The 16,139-nt window shown below is 41.0% G+C and overlaps 1 protein-coding gene across 5 annotated transcripts in view; it reads right to left on the reverse strand.

The window, feature by feature from the left end:
- The window catches only part of Ptpra (protein tyrosine phosphatase receptor type A), a 163,351-nt gene that overhangs the window by 68,545 nt on the left and 78,667 nt on the right, over nt 1–16,139 (reverse strand). For 3 of the 5 annotated variants that reach the window (XM_008854482.3, XM_008854481.3, XM_017803593.1), the window contains one exon: nt 5,622–5,648. The exons of the other annotated variants lie outside the window; for them this stretch is intronic. In XM_008854482.3, the coding sequence (XP_008852704.1) occupies nt 5,622–5,648 (27 nt within the window). The remainder of the gene's footprint in view (nt 1–5,621; nt 5,649–16,139) is intronic. 5 annotated transcript variants of the gene reach the window in all.

Here is a 16,139-nt window from a genome sequence, read left to right on the forward strand (position 1 = left end):
TTCCCCAAACCACCACCACCACCACCAACCAAAACCAACCAAGCAAACGAACAAAAGAGTGGAAGACAGAATGCAGTGGGAATGTTCTATTTAAGATAGAGTGGTGAGAAAAGGTTTCGAACAAATAAGTGACTGGTATCAGTTATCAGGAAAAAGGAACTGTTCATGATTAATAGGAGGGCTGACAAATATAAGCACATTCCTAGTATGGGAATAAGGAAGGCAACTTGCCAGTCAACACAGAAATTAAGTAATTCATAGACAGAAAAATATTGGTTACTAGGGGTGAAGAAAGGAAATGGAAGTTCTCATTTAACAGGGTATAAAGTTTCAATTTGGGACGATTAAAGCAAAGTTCTGGCCCCTAAGAGAGATTGCTCAGTGAGTAAAAGTGCTTGCTGAGCAAGCTTGATGACTTGAATTTGATCCTTGGAACTCATGGTAGAAGAAGTGACTCCTGAAAGTAGTTCTCTGATGTCCACCTTTGTGCTTTATCACATGTGCCTGCATTCACACACACACACACACATACACACACACACAAACACACAAAATGACAAAATGTTTTTTTTTGTTTTTTTGTCTTTTTGAGACAGGGTCTCCCTGTAGCCCCAGCTATCCTGGAACTCACTGTGTAGACCAGGCTGGCCTTGAACTCAAGGAGATCCACCTGCCTCTGCCTCCCAAGCACTGGTATTAAAGGCATGTGCCACCACACCTGGCACAAATCTATTTTTAAAGTTCTAAAAAATGGGCTGGGTGTGGTGGCGCACACCTGTAGTCCCAGCACTTGGGAGGCAGAGGCAGGTAGATTTTTGTGAGATCCAGGGCAGCCTGGTCAACATAGTGAGTTCCAGGCCAGCTGGGGCTACAGAGAGACCCTGTCTCAAAAAGACAAAAAAATTAAAATAAAAAGTTCTAAAAGACCCAGTATAGCAGCAGATTCCTGCACTATTCTAGCACTTGGGAGGCTGAGGCAGGAGGACTGCTGTCAGTTCCAGGCCAGTCAGGGCTACAGACTAAACCCTGTTGCAAAAACTACCACTACTACCAAAAAGTTCCAGAGATGAATGATTACACAATGATGTAAGTACATCTAATGCCACTGTATACTTAAAAACACAATAGTCAGTTTTATGTCAGGCACTTACCATTATTTTTGGGGGCAGTCCTAGTGATGACACCTAAAGCCTCTTGCATATTGGACAAGTGGTTGACCACTAAGCTACAGCCCAGTGCCCCAAATGGCTTTTATTATTAATGTTTATTTATTTAATTATGAGTGTATTGCTTGCATGTTTGTAGGTGCATCATGTGTGTGCAATGCCCATGGAGGCCAGAAGAGGGCACTGGATACCCTAGAATTGGAGTTAGAGACAGTGGCCATGTGGGTGCTAGGAATTGAACTCAGGTCATCTCCAAGAGCAGCCCATGTTCTAAACTGCTGAGCCATCTCTCCAGTCAATCTCCCCCCCGACCCCAAAGTGATTTGGAATACATTTAAAAAACAAGACATGCCAGGCGTGGTGGTGCATGCCTTTAATCCCAGCACTTGGGCGATAGAGGTAGGCTGATCTCTGTGAGATAGAGGCCAACCTGGTCTACATAGTGAGTTCTAGGCCAACCAAGGCTACACAGTGAGACCCTGTCTCAAATGGATTTGATCAAAACACCTTATATGCATGTATGAAATTCTCAATAATTGTTTTAAAAGTTAAAATAAAACACCAGCCAAAGGCCCCCGAAGGTCTATGCATAAAAACCCAAAATCCAAGCCAGGCATGGTGGTGCACGCCTGTAGTCCCAGCACTTGGGAGGCAGAGGCAGGAGGATGTCTGTGAGTTCAAGGCCAACCTGGTCTACATAGTGAGTTCCAGGACAGCTGGGGCTACAGAGAGACCTTGCTTCAAAAAGACAAAAAAAGCCAAAAAACAAAACAAAACAAAACAAAAAAAAAACCCAAAACCCTCAAAATCCTTAACTCATCTACATAAGACATAATTTCCTTTTTTTCTTTTTCTTTTTTGTCTTTTTGAGAGACAGGGTCTTCTGTAGCCATAGCTGGCCTGGAACTCAGAGATTCTACTGCCTCTATCTCCCAAGTATGCCTGGCTGAAGCTTATCATTTTGACTTATGACTATATTGTAAGTGGCTTAAAAGAGCAGTTTTAGAAAATAAATATATGTTGATAGCTGCAATATAAATCTATTAAGCTTTATATTTTATAGGGAGAATCTGAACAGCAAGTAATTTCATTAATCCAGTATTTGATACCTGAGTTTAGGAAAGCAAGAACTATAAAGGTGAGGGACTCTTCTTGCATGCAATCACAAATACAGTGGTAGATGACTATCACATAAAGGTCCAGACTACCCACTTTTCTGATTCAAATACTCCCTACTTAGTGGCAGAGGCAGGCAGATCTCTGTGAGTTCAAGGACAGCCTGGTCTACATAGTGAGTTCCAGGACAGCTGGGGCTACAGAGAGACCTTGCTTCAAAAAGACAAAAAAAGCCAAAAAACAAAACAAAACAAAACAAAAAAAAAACCCAAAACCCTCAAAATCCTTAACTCATCTACATAAGACATAATTTCCTTTTTTTCTTTTTCTTTTTTGTCTTTTTGAGAGACAGGGTCTTCTGTAGCCATAGCTGGCCTGGAACTCAGAGATTCTACTGCCTCTATCTCCCAAGTATGCCTGGCTGAAGCTTATCATTTTGACTTATGACTATATTGTAAGTGGCTTAAAAGAGCAGTTTTAGAAAATAAATATATGTTGATAGCTGCAATATAAATCTATTAAGCTTTATATTTTATAGGGAGAATCTGAACAGCAAGTAATTTCATTAATCCAGTATTTGATACCTGAGTTTAGGAAAGCAAGAACTATAAAGGTGAGGGACTCTTCTTGCATGCAATCACAAATACAGTGGTAGATGACTATCACATAAAGGTCCAGACTACCCACTTTTCTGATTCAAATACTCCCTACTTAGTGGGGCTTCATAAGCCTTCAAATTACACAGGGAAAATGAACATGGTTATAAATAAACAATAGAATTATAAAAAGAATTAAAAAAATTTTTTTCTTGGTCTTTTTAAGACAGGGTTTCCCTGTAGCCCCAGCTGTCCTGGAACTCACTATGTAGACCAGGCTGGCCTTGAACTCACAGAGATCTGCCTGCCTCTACCTCCCAAGTGCTGGGATCAAAGGTATGAGCCACCATGCCCAGCCAAATTTAAAATATTTTATCTATTACTTTTGTTTTTTATGTGTATGAGTGTATTGCCTCCATGTAGGTAGGTGCACATGTGTCACACGGTGCCCAGGAAGGTCAGAAGAGGGTGTGGCGTCATATCCCCTGGAACTGGAGTTAAGGGTGGTTGTTAGCCACCATGTGGGTGCTGGGAATTGAACCTGGATCCTCTGCAAGAGCAGCCAGTGCTCTTAACTGCTGAGTCATCCCTCTAGGCTCTTAAAAAAAGTTTATTTATGTTTTATATTTTATGTGTATGAGTGTTTTGCCTGCACCCATGTCATGCAAAGCCGGCAGAGGCCAGAAAGAGCATCTGATCCCCTGGAACTAGAGTTGCAGACGGTTGTTAGCCTCCATGTGGGTACTGGGAATTGGACCCGGGTTCTCTGGAGGAGCATCCAGCACTCTTAACCGCTGATCCATTTCTCCAGCTCCCCCAAAAAACAACTTAAAGCCTGGGTGTGGTGGCACATGCCTTTAATTCCAGCACTTGGGAGGCAGAGGCAGGTGATTTTTGTGAGTTCAAGGCCAGCCTGGTCTACAAAGTGAGTTCCAGGACAGCTTTTTTTTTTTTTTTTTTTTAAAAAAAAAAAAAAAAAAAAAAAAAAAAAAAAAAAAAAAAAAATTTAAAAGCCAGGAACCCCAGAGCTGGGAAAGAGAAGACAGGTGGATCCTCAGAGGCTCACTAGTCAGCTAGTCTAGCTGAAATAACAAGTTGTAGGTTCAGTGGAAGACCTGTCTGAAAAAATAAGTTGAAGAGAAACAGAAGATAACTGAAGTTAACTTCCACACCTTTGTGCATGCACGCACACACACAAATGCACATGTGCTCAAACAAAACACTAAAAGAAAACCATAAGAGACTGGGCATGGTGACAGAGGTCTATAACCCCAGCACTTGGGATATAGAGGATCTGAGGGCAGCCTGACTACATGAGTCCCTGGCTCAAAACAAAACCAAAACAAAATATCCAAAAATCATCATGAGAAAACTCCCTAAGAGTGCATCATTTTCCAAACTTAAATTTAGCAATCATTTTTTTTAAGAATGCTGGATGATTTAGCTCATCTGCCTTGCAGATTTCGATCTTAATCTTTTCTTGGAAGGCTTACAGTCATCCTAGACAAAACACTCATGTCCCTGCTAACCAGGGATTCATAATATAGCTTCAATCATCTGTGGTGGTTTGAATGAGAAATGTCCCCCATAGATTCAGGTATTTGAACACTTGGTCTCAAGTTGGTGGTGCTGTTTGGGGAGGTTATATAACCTTCAGGAGGTGCAGCCTTCTGAAGGAAGGACTTGACTTCACTTGGGGGGCAGGGGGAGAAGCAGGCGGATTTGAGGGTTGATAGCCTTTTCCCATTTCCTGTTCCTGCTCTCTGCTTCTGGTGTGCAGTTGAGCTGTAAGCTCAGCTTCCTGCTCCTGATACCATGTGTTCCCTGCCATTATGGACACCTATCCCTCTGGAACCATAAGCCAAAATAAACTCTTAAGTTGCTTTTGGTCATGATGTTTATCACAGCAACAGAAAGTAACAAATACAGCATCTCAGGCTGTAGGAACTTTACTGAAAATCCATAAAAGCCAGTGTTACCATTTTCTAGATTAGGAGAAAAACCAAGTAAAAGTCAAAATGTTTAAAGGTAACAGTACACTAGAAGCCAGAGATTAACTCATTGATTAAAAAATTATACCCCAATATATCATCAAAAGGTAAAATATTAGCAAAAGGACAGTGACAGAGATGCTGTTATTTTACTGTTAAAAATATCAAATCTGTTAGACTCTGTAATCTACATAAAATAATTGAGGGGCTGGAGAGATGGATCAGCAATTAAGAGTGCTGATTGCTCTTGTAGAGTTTGGTTCCTAGCACCCATGTGGTGGTGAGTAACTGTCCCAGTTCCAGAGGATCCAATGCCCTCTACTGGCCTCTATGGGAACTGCACACAACTGTTGCACTTACACACATGTAGGCAAAACACTCATACATATAAGATAAAAATAAATAAATCAGGTCAGGCATGGTAGAGCACACCTTTAATTCCAGCAGAGGCAAAGGCAGGTGGATCTCTGCAAGTTCAAGGCCATCCTGGCCTACATAGTGAGTTTCAGCTGGGGCTACAGGGAGACCCTGTCTCAAAAAGACCAAAAAAAAAAAAAAAAAAAAGAAAGAAAAGAAAAAAGAAAACCAAAGTTATTTATCTATGTTTCTTTTATTCTTTTTCTGAACAATTTTATTTACAGACAGTAAGCAACATGGCCATAAAGCACAAGGTTACCACACTGAGCAGAGGAAACATGGATGAACAGTGTACACTGTGTAAAAGGGACAAAAGACAAAGGTGACTGGCTCACCTCTTCTGTCCTTTGAGTCAGAATTACCTGTGTAATAAGTGAAAAATAGAAACAGTCACTTAGGTTAAAGAAAAACATTACCATTCAATTTAAGGTAAAACAAGCAAAAAGCTCCAGGACTATAGGTAATTGTCTCCATATCCTGTATCTTCCAGTAACTGGGAAACAAGATTATCCAGGTTCACCAAACTTTAGTCAGTACTTGCCTTCTTCTTGAGTATACATACAATGCAGCATTAATATTTATTAAAAGTGTAACAGTACAAAGAAAAACACAAATAAGCTGTTAGAGGACATTATATCTTTTGTACTATTAAAATGCAAATGGACAAAATTCAAGGCACAAAATGTAGCAGGAGGCCTCCAAAGATGGCGCGGACCCAGAGCCCTGGGATTCAGTGAGAATTCACTTCACTTCTTGGTCTGCAAATAGCCCGCCAAAAGGAGCCCACGCCTCCGTACCCTGCTCGGGAGACCAGTGACTGCTGACAGACTGCATGGCACGGACCAATCAGAAAACGATACGCTGACTAAAGGGACTTGGGGGCAGAGAAAAGGGAGATATAAGGTGTGCCTCCTCCTGCATTAGAGTCTGCAGCACCTCGCCTAGTGCTTGCTTCTACCTGACTCCCGGGGTCTGTGTGTTGTGACTCTGCGCCTCTTACCCCCTAATCGGCAGGGGACCCAATCCAGGTTAGGGTCTTCACAGCTGGCCTGAGGAGAACCCGCAAAAACAAAAGACCTAAATGATAAATTGTAAAGAAAATCTATAGACTAACGGAGAAAAGTTTTTTTGTTGTTGTTTTTTTTTTTCTGTCTTTTTGAGGCAGGGTCTCCCTATTGTCCCAGATGGCCTGGAACTTGCTATGTAGACCAGGCTGGCCTTGAACTCACAGAAATCTGCCTGCCCCTGCCTCCTGAGTGCTGAGATCAAAGGAATGCACCATGCCTGGCCAAGGTTTGCCTTTTCAAAAGCCTGTGGAGGGCTGGTGAGATGGTTCAATGGGTAAAGGTACTTGCTGAAGGTACTTGCCTTATGACCTAATTTCAATCCTCAGGGTGTGCATGTTAACAGGGGAGAACTGACTCCTGCGTCCTTTTACCATCATGCCTGTGCTGTGGCAAGCCCTCCCCACCACAATTAATAAAGGATTAAAAAAAAAAAAACCCACTGGGAGATCTGTAAGTCTAATATTCCTAATAGTACAATATTTTCTTTATTATAATATAGTAAAATTGGAAATTAACAAAGGAAGACAAAATTTGAAAATGAATATCAAAACCAATAACGAACATCTCTGTGTTTTTTGTAAAGATCTGTTTTTTTTTTGTTTTGTTTTTTAAGTCAAGCACAAGGTTGTTCAGTTAAAGACTACATTTCGAAGACTGCTTTGTACTAGGTATAGTTATGTGATCAATTCCAGCTAGTGGGATATGAGAAAAAACTGTGTGAGTCACAAATGCCTGCTCCGGTTTGATTTGAGTTGCCATCCAGGTCTACATGTTACACAACTGCTGAATATACTAGGTCCACAGGCTTCCTGATTGGGCCCTGAAGAGCACTTACCTAGCACATGCAAGGAATTTGGAAATTTGAGTTCAATAATGAGAACATATAACTATGAAGGCTATTGTTGTGATGGCAGGGCTACTTAAGAATGATTTGGTCCCTGATGAGGAAAAAGCTTTCTGCCCACTTATAGAGAGAGGGGTTCTTTGGTCTTTATTGAATGTAAGAAGAAGTAGGTCAAAATAAATCTAAAAGAAGCCAGAAAGAGTAAGAATAAAAAAGAGAGCTGGGTGTGGTGGTGTATGCCTTTATTCCCAGCATTTGGGAGGCAGAGGCAGGCAGATTTCACAGAGATCCAGGCCAGTGTGTTCTACATATGAGATCCGGGCCAGCCGGGGGTACAGACTCTGTCTCCAAACAAACAAATAAAAATAAAATGAGACATATTCATAGTTATGTAGGAAATTATTAGAAGGACCAAGTCCATTTAGAAATAACTTTTAAGGCTGGGGATGTAGCTTGGGGGTAGATTGCCTGTCCAGCACGCAATAAGGCCCTTGTTTTAGTCCCCAGCACTGAAAAACAAAAAGAACAACAACAAAAAAAAACGCTTGTAAATATCAATAGGAAAAAAAATAAATCCTACACTGACTTTATGATCACCTGAACAAAAGCTTGGCTCTTAAATTTAGTACTTAAGAGTCCAAACTCGAAGGATACCTATTCCCCTACATATCTCTTAGAACCACCTGTCTCCTGGAACTTTGTTTCTAGAACTAGGTCCTCAAGTTAAGCCCCACCCATAATTTTATTCAAAATGGTTTCTCCAACTTAATTGGGGAATTACAAGCTTGGTTCCACCCTGAACACCCTAATCTTTTTTTTTTTTTTCTTTCAAATTTTAAGTGTATGAGTGTATTGCCTGCATGTATGTGAATTCACCTGTGTCGTGCAATGCCGCAGAGGTCAGAGAGGGCTTTGGATTCCCCTGGAACTGGAGTTAAGGACGGTTTGTAGCTGCCATGTGGGTGCTGGGAATCGAACCTGGGTCCTCTGCAAGAGCAGTCAGTACTCTTAACCACTGAGCCATCTCTCCAGCCCCTAAACACCCTAATCTTAATAGATCATCTGGTCTTTTTTTTAAAATTTTTTTAATTTATTATTTTATGTGTATGAGTGTACTGCCTGTATGTATGTAGTAAGTATACCCATGTAGTGCAAAGCCCTCAGAGGTCAGAAGAGGGCACTGAATTCCCTGGAACTGTAGTTATGGACAGTTGTTTGCTGCCATGTGGATGCTAGAAACTGAACCTGGGTCCTCTACAAAAGCAAATGGTGTGCTTAACTACTGAGCCATCTCTCCAGGTGCCCCCTTTTAAGAACTAAAAATTTTTATTATTTTTATTTTATGCATATTAGTGTACTGCCTGCATGTATGTAAGTGCAGTTGTCTGTGCAATGCTCATGGAGGTCAGAAGATAGCATTGGATCTCTTGGAACTGGAGTAATATTGTAATACCCAGTAAGTTTAACTGGTCAATCATCTAGTCATAGGACTACCCCTAGGAAGGTAGGTTCACCTTAAGTTATGTTAAATAGATGGGCAGAATACCTAGTGTGTTAATGAGCTAGCAAAGTTTTCCTACATGGAATCCTGCTGCCTAGTGCAGAACTTCCGGACCAGCCACAGTCCTGTAGGTCTCTCTAAGTTTTCCTGCTTTTCTGAATTCTTCAGAAAATCATAATTTTCCGTTTTCTTCTTTTAAAACATGTTTTCTTTAAGGCATTGGGCTGTCCCTAGCATCTTGTATTTCTTTACTTTCTCCAAAGCTTCCTTTGTCTCAGCCATCTGGCTGCCAGCCAGCCACATATCTGAATCTCACGCTGGCTGTAAACTTGCATGGATTCAGGGCTTTCCTTCCTTCTCCTCCTCAAGGCAGCTGCCTGCCCTGGGGATTTTTCTTTAAAAGTCTAATAAAATTGTAAAAGCTTAAATCTTTTATCAAGGACTTGCCCTTAAAAAGCTCCCAGCTCCTCCTAGTAAAGGCCACACTCCCTAAATTGGCAGAGAGTGCTGCTCCTGGGTAGCTAGCTAGATTTGGCTGATTCAGAACTTTTTGAGTCTGGGTAGTCTTTCCCAGTGGTACTGAACTCCTGTTTTTCAAAATATATTATTTTTATTTTATGTGTGTGAGTGTATTGCCTACATGTATGTGAGTGCACCCGTGTTACGCAATACCACAGAGGTCAGAAGAGGGCTTTGGATTCCCCTGGAACTGGAGTCAAGGTTGGTTCATAGCTGCGATGTGGGTGCTGGGAATCAAACCCGAGTCCTCTCCAAGAGCAGTCAGTGCTCTTAACCGCTGAGCCATCTCTCCAGCCCTGGACTAGTTGTTAACTGCTATGAGGGTGCTGGTAATCAAACCCAGGTCCTCTGCAAGAACAGCCAGTGCTCTGTTGAGCCACCTCTTCAGCCCCCATCTGGTCTTCTCTCTCTCTCTCTGTCTCTTTCTGTCTCTCTGTCTCTCTCTGTCTCTCTCTCTGTCTCTCACACACCCTGCCCATCTGTGTGTGTGTGTGTGTGTGTGTGTGTGTGTATGTGTGTCTTTTTGAGAGACAGGGTTTTCCCGTAGCTCCAGCTGGCCTGGAGCTCACTATGCAGATCAGGCTGGCCTTGAAAGCACAAAGATCCCCTTGCTTTTGCAGCTCAATGCTGGGATTAAAGGCACTGCCACCATGCTTGGCCTCCCATTTTCACACCTAGTGCTAGACTATCTCATTCACCCAAGGTCACATATCCTTCCCAATTTTCACTGTGTGCAATGGAGATGGGTGTGCTTGTTTTCAGTGCTTTGATATACTAATTCTCAAGCATACCCACATTCATTCATTATCTTTTGGGGAGGCATACCAAATTGAGGGCACCAAAAAAGTGAGATCCTGTGCCCAGGCCACAAGACAAGAACAAATGGTTTTGCTGAGGTTAATTAGAAGTTACTAGTTCAGACTATGTCCATTTTATAAGTCATTCCCACAACTACCCCTCAACATTCCTTTAAGTAATTCTAACGACAATTCAATGAATCATAAAACAAACAAACAAGCAAACAAACTATGAAAGGTGAAAGGTAGCTGGGAAGAGGAGAGGTCAGGAGTAGTAGGACAGACAAGGCGGAGTGTGGGAGTGAAAATGATCAAAGTACATTACTTATATTTTAGTTCTGGGCATGTTCATCAAAACAAGAATACACTAACATATACTGAACATGGTAAAATATGTTCCTCTTTACCAGAGAGTGAGCACCATGTGAGAACTACTGCAGCATTTCCCTTGTAATTAGGTACAACACATGACTGCCTGCTTTTATCACTGCCACCTAAGCCTGTTCTGGTGGCATTCACTGTAGTAGCCTGAGCACCTTCCTCCATTTTGTGTAAGACATCTTGGTGAGCCGTCCCTGACAGAGCTGGGGAATGCACCCATATAATCCTGGTGTTAAGAGTAGCAAATAGCCCCTTAAGTTTAACTGGTCAAGATTATAAAATCTCTAGTCTGTTGAAAGACTGACCTTTAGAGTCTCACTGGTCAATTTTCTGGTTATAGGGACCACCCCTAGGAAGGCAGGTTCATCTTAAACTTTGCTAAATAGATGGGTGGAATACCTAGTGCGTTAATGAGATAGCGATGTTTTCCTGTCTGGAATCCTGCCTCCTAGCGCAAAACTCCTTGGATCCAGCCACAGTCATGTCTCTGTAAGTCTTCAGAAAAGCGTACTCTTTCTTTTTCTCCATATCCCTTTTCTAAACATGCTTTCTTGAAGACTTTGTATTTCTTTACTTCTCCACCACTCTCCTCCTCAAGGCAGCTGCTAAGATTACCTGCCTACCTGCCCTGAGGATTTTTCTTTAAAATTCTAATAAAATTGTAAAAGCTCCTGAACCCTCCCAGTTAGGGCAGGATTCTCAAAATTGGCTCAGAGAGTGCTGTCCTGGCCAGCTAAATAGATTTGGCTGATTCAAAACTTTGAGTCTGAGTGGTCTTTTCCCAGTGATCTTGAACTCCTTAACATTTACCACTGTAATTACACAGAAGAAAGTCATAAACATCTGGAGGATACCTATCGCTAAGGTGATCTAATAACATAATAATTGTTGAAGAAAATTAGCTCACACATTAAGATTTTATTAAGATAGAGCTTCAGCTTTAGTAATCTGTAGTTCCCCAAAGCAAACCAGTGAGAAGACAGAATGGAAGCAAATATTCATTTTATACTAACAAAAAGCTACAAAATGAGACTTAGGCAAAGTGCACTCATCATATCCTTACATAGGAAGACATCATATTTTACTTTTATTTCTTTGTGTATGTGTTGTGTGCATGTGTGTAGGTGTACTTAATTGTGCATGCATGTATGGAGCCCTGAGGTCAACCTGGGTATGTATTTTCCCCATTTGCTTGCCATCTTTATTTATGTATTTATGTATTTATGTATTTATGTATTTATTTATTTATTTATTTATTTATTTATTTATTTATTATCTGTCTATCTGAGAAAGGGTTTCACATAGCCTAAGCTGGCCTCAAAGCCCCTTTATAGCCAGAGGTTGACCTTGAACCTCCTGAGTGCTGGGATTACAGGCCTGTGTCACCACACCCAGTTTACATGGTGCTGGGGAATCAAACTCAGGGCTTTGTGTGTTAGGCAAGCATTCTACCAACTAAGCTACATCCCCATCCCTACCTTATTTTTAGAGACAGTGTCTTTCACTAACTCTGGAGCTTGATAGAATCTGCCTGTCTCCATTCCCCAGCACTGGGGGTTACAGGTATGAACCCCACCATGCCTGGCTTTTACATGGGTGTTAGAGATCTGAACTCAGGTTCTCATGCTCATACAGCAAGTACTTTACCTATTGGGCCATTTTCTAGCCCTGACTCCACATTTTAAATATGCTCAACTCTCGCTGTTAATTTACACATTTAATTCCACAATCAATAAATTTTCCAGTTAGACAAGACAATTCTAATGTTTATAAGAAAAAAACTAGGGCTGAGGCTGTAGCTCAGCAGAGCGCTTATTTGCTCAGCTTGTAAAAGGCTGATCCCTGGCATAACCAAAAATATGTAAGGTAGAAAATAAGGAAAAAATTTGTAAAAATAGTAAAAAAAAATTGCTAAAGTGTTTTTGAAAACGCTAACAAGGAGCCAGGTATGGTGGTACATGGCTATAAACTCAGCACATAGGAGATGGAGGCAGGAGGGATTCAAAATCTATTTGGGCTATATAGTAGAAACCCTGTCTCAAATTAACAAAAAATAAGGGGTTGGAGAGATGCCTCAGCAGTTAAGAGCACTGGCTGCTCTTGCAGAGGACCTGGGTTTAGTTCCCAGCACCCACATGGTGGATAACAACCTTTTGTAACTCTAGTTCCAGGGGACATGACGCCCTCTTTTGGCCTCTGTGGGCACTGCATGCATATGGTGCACTTATATTTAGGTAAAAATAAACACACATTAAAAACAAATAAAAATTTTTTAATGAAAAAGGATTTATATTATTGACTGTTCCAGATTTTATGAAGTTATAATTATTAAAGCAGCAGAGTTTTATACAGTTGGAGGAAAATGTCAATAGAAAATACAGTGAATGCCCCAAATACTCAAGTACAAATGGAAAGCCGAATATATATTGTTATGGTTTGAATATGGAATATTCATCATCAAGCTCATGTGTCTAAGGAAGGCATGGTTCCTGGCTGGTGCTGCTATATTGCGAGGTTCTCAAAACTTTAAGAGGTGAAAACCAGTTGGAGGAATAGTTCTGAGTGTGGGCCCTTGGGTTATATTATCCTTGAAATCTGTAAATTCGGTCTCAGAGCACAGAGCCAAGAAACCTTGGACCTTTAAACCTGAGCCAAAATTAATTTTTCCTTTCTTTAAAAAAGAAATTTATTATCTTTATTTTTTGTGTATGGGTGTGTTGCCTGAATATATATACCTGTTGTCATGCAATGTCTATGGAGGTCAGAAGAAGCATTAGACCTCCCAGAACTGGAGTTTCAGATGGTTGTTAGTTGCTGTGTGGGTGCAGGGAATTGAACCCAGGTCCTCTGCAAGAGCAGCCAGTGCTCTTAACCAGCTGTCAGATCCCCTGGAACTGGAGTTATGGACAGTTGTTGGCTGCCATGTGGTGCTGGGATTCAAACCCAGGTCTTCTGCAAGAACAACCAGTGTTCTTAACTGCTGAGCCATCTCTTCAGCCCCTTGATGCTAAATCTTAAAAGCACATAAAAAAATTGGTGGTTGGAGGCCAGGTGTGGTGGCACATGCCTTTGATCCCAGCACTTGGGAGGCAGAGGCAGGCAGATGTCTGTGAGTTCAAGGCCAGCCTGGTCTACATAGTGAGTTCCAGGACAGCTGGGGCTACAGGGAGACCTTGTCTTAAAAAAAAACCAAAAAAAAAAAAAAATCTCTTTAATCCCAGCACTCATGAGGCAGAGGCAGGAGGGTCTCTGTGAGTTCAAGGCCAGCCTGGTCTACACAGTGAGTTCCAGGACAGCTGGGGCTACAGGGAGACCCTGTCTCAAAAAGACCAAAAAAGAAAAAAAAATTGGTGGTTGGGATACTATTCCAACAGAACCCTTTCAATTTGGAAATCAGAAGCTAGTTAGGGCAGTATTCCAAAAACTCTGGAGGAAAATTATTTGATTAAATTCTTTTTTTCTTTTTTTTGGTCTTTTTGAGACAGGGTTTCCCTGTAGCCCCAGCTGACCTAAAACTTACTATGTAGACCAGGCTGGCCCCGAACTCACAGAGATCCACCTGCCTCTGCCTCCCGAGTGCTGGGATTAAAGGCATGTGCTACCATGCCCAGCTAATTAAATTCTTTTACAAAGTATTTATTTTTAAATGTTTTGCTGGCATGTATATAGTCACATGTGTGCCTGGTGCCCGGGAAGGCCAGAAGAGGGCATTGAATTTCCTGGAAATAGTGTTTTGGAGGGAGAACAGAACCTGGGTCCTCTGCAAGAGCAGCAGACGCTCTCAACTGCATAGACATCTCTTCAACCCTCCTCTCCATTTCCATTTTTTTTTTTTAAAGACAGTGTCTCATGTAGCACAATCTGGCCTCTCTGACAATGTAGCTAAGCATGACCTTGAACTTGACTTGCTTTCACCTCCTAGGCGCTCAGACTATGGGTGTGTGCTATCATAGCCAGTTTTATGTCATTTTTATGAAAACCAGGGATTCCTGCACGCTAGTCAAACATTCTACCAACTGCATCCTCAGCCCTTATTTCCTCAAATTATACACACAGCTCTAAAGATACTTTTAGACATGACAAGCCTTATGTAATTTACCTCCCATGGACTGTTTTCTAACATTACTAGAGGATGTGGATGAACACATGAAAAGTAACAACATGGAAGCCTGGACACCGAATGAGGAATCCCCAGAAAGACTGAGAAGGGACAGCCTAGGCTGACACCTGTGGTAGAGCCCTAGCAGTCAAAAAGTGTAGGCTGGAATAAGACAAGGGAGGGCTCAAGAGGAGTTTCTTCACGTTAAAACAAACAAACAAACACCAAATCACCAAGACTATCTAACAGGTTTGATTTTGTAAGACACTGCTGAGAAACTCTGCAGGATGTAGAAAGGACTGGCTAGCAATAACTGAACAGAAAACTAAACAATACACTAATTAATTCTGGGAAAAAATTGCATAAGAAAAAAATCATCAAACATACTTATAGTTTGGCAGTGAGTAGTATCTCTTAGTCATGTAATATAAAACAACAGGGCTGTTAGTGCTAGAGTCGCTGCCTCACCTGTATGAGGCCTAGGATTTGATCCCTAGCACCTGAATAAATTAATATAGGCATACATATATACATCTTACTTTAATAGTCTTAAATTAAGCATGCATGAACAGGAGATAATTATCCATGGTCACTTCACAGAAATGTTTGCTGAAAGATAGTATAGAATGAAACCCAGTCAACCGTGCTTAGGTTACAGTCCTATCTTCTATTTTCTTCTTCAGTTTGTATAGGTTATTCTGCCTTTCTTCCCTAAGCAATGACTGTAAGTCAGTCAGAAATACATTTTATCTTATTATTCAGTATACATATTTGTGTTTGTACATAAAACAAAAGCTTCCAAAAATTATACATATAACAAGAACATAAATGGAACAAGACCACTGAGTATGGTGGACCATACTCAGTGGCTGGCCATAAACTCACAGAAATTTGCTGGAATTAAACTTATTGAATGAATGGGTCATAATCTGTATTTCAACTTTAAAGCACAAAGCAAAATTATCTGCAGTTCCCTACCTAATCAAGAACAGTGGCATGCCATATAGATTTAACACACTTCTATTTATTTATTTTGAAGAAACAGATTGAATTCAGGGCCTCATGCACAGTAGGGAAGTACCTTCAATGAGCTGTATCTGCAGCCCTTTTTGAGAAAGGATCTGGTTATGTAGCCCAGGCTGGCTGGAACTATAGATCCTTCTACCTCAGACTCCTGAGTTCTAGGATTACAGCCATGCACCACCTTGCCTGCTCATGCATTTTATTGAAAACTAACAGCAACAGTTGTCATAGTAACAGATGACTGTTAACAAAAAAAATGAAAGAAAGAAAAAAAAGGAGTGCTTATCACCATGTGCAGTTTCCATAGTAAATAACTTACTTTTATTAATTCATTTAATCTGAACAACTCCTCCATGGGGTATGAATTACTACCATAATTCATTCCAATTTTATATATGAAGAAACTGAGGTACTGAGAATATATGAAGTAAACTTGCCTATAGTTAACACAGCTAGCTTAGAACGGAACTGTAACTGAACAGTTATAGGAACTATGAAAAAATGAGATTAAAGCAGGCAGGTATTGGGTCTGTGCTACAAGGTCTAACAGATGTTATCTCTAGTACCAAATGGGATTAAATCGCAAAAGTACTTTCTGAATGCTGCCATAAGTCAGACATAA

The sequence above is a fragment of the Nannospalax galili genome, unplaced genomic scaffold (assembly GCF_000622305.1).
Source record: "Nannospalax galili isolate Female #2095 unplaced genomic scaffold, S.galili_v1.0 scaffold707, whole genome shotgun sequence".
NCBI classification, from domain to species: Eukaryota; Metazoa; Chordata; class Mammalia; order Rodentia; family Spalacidae; genus Nannospalax; species Nannospalax galili.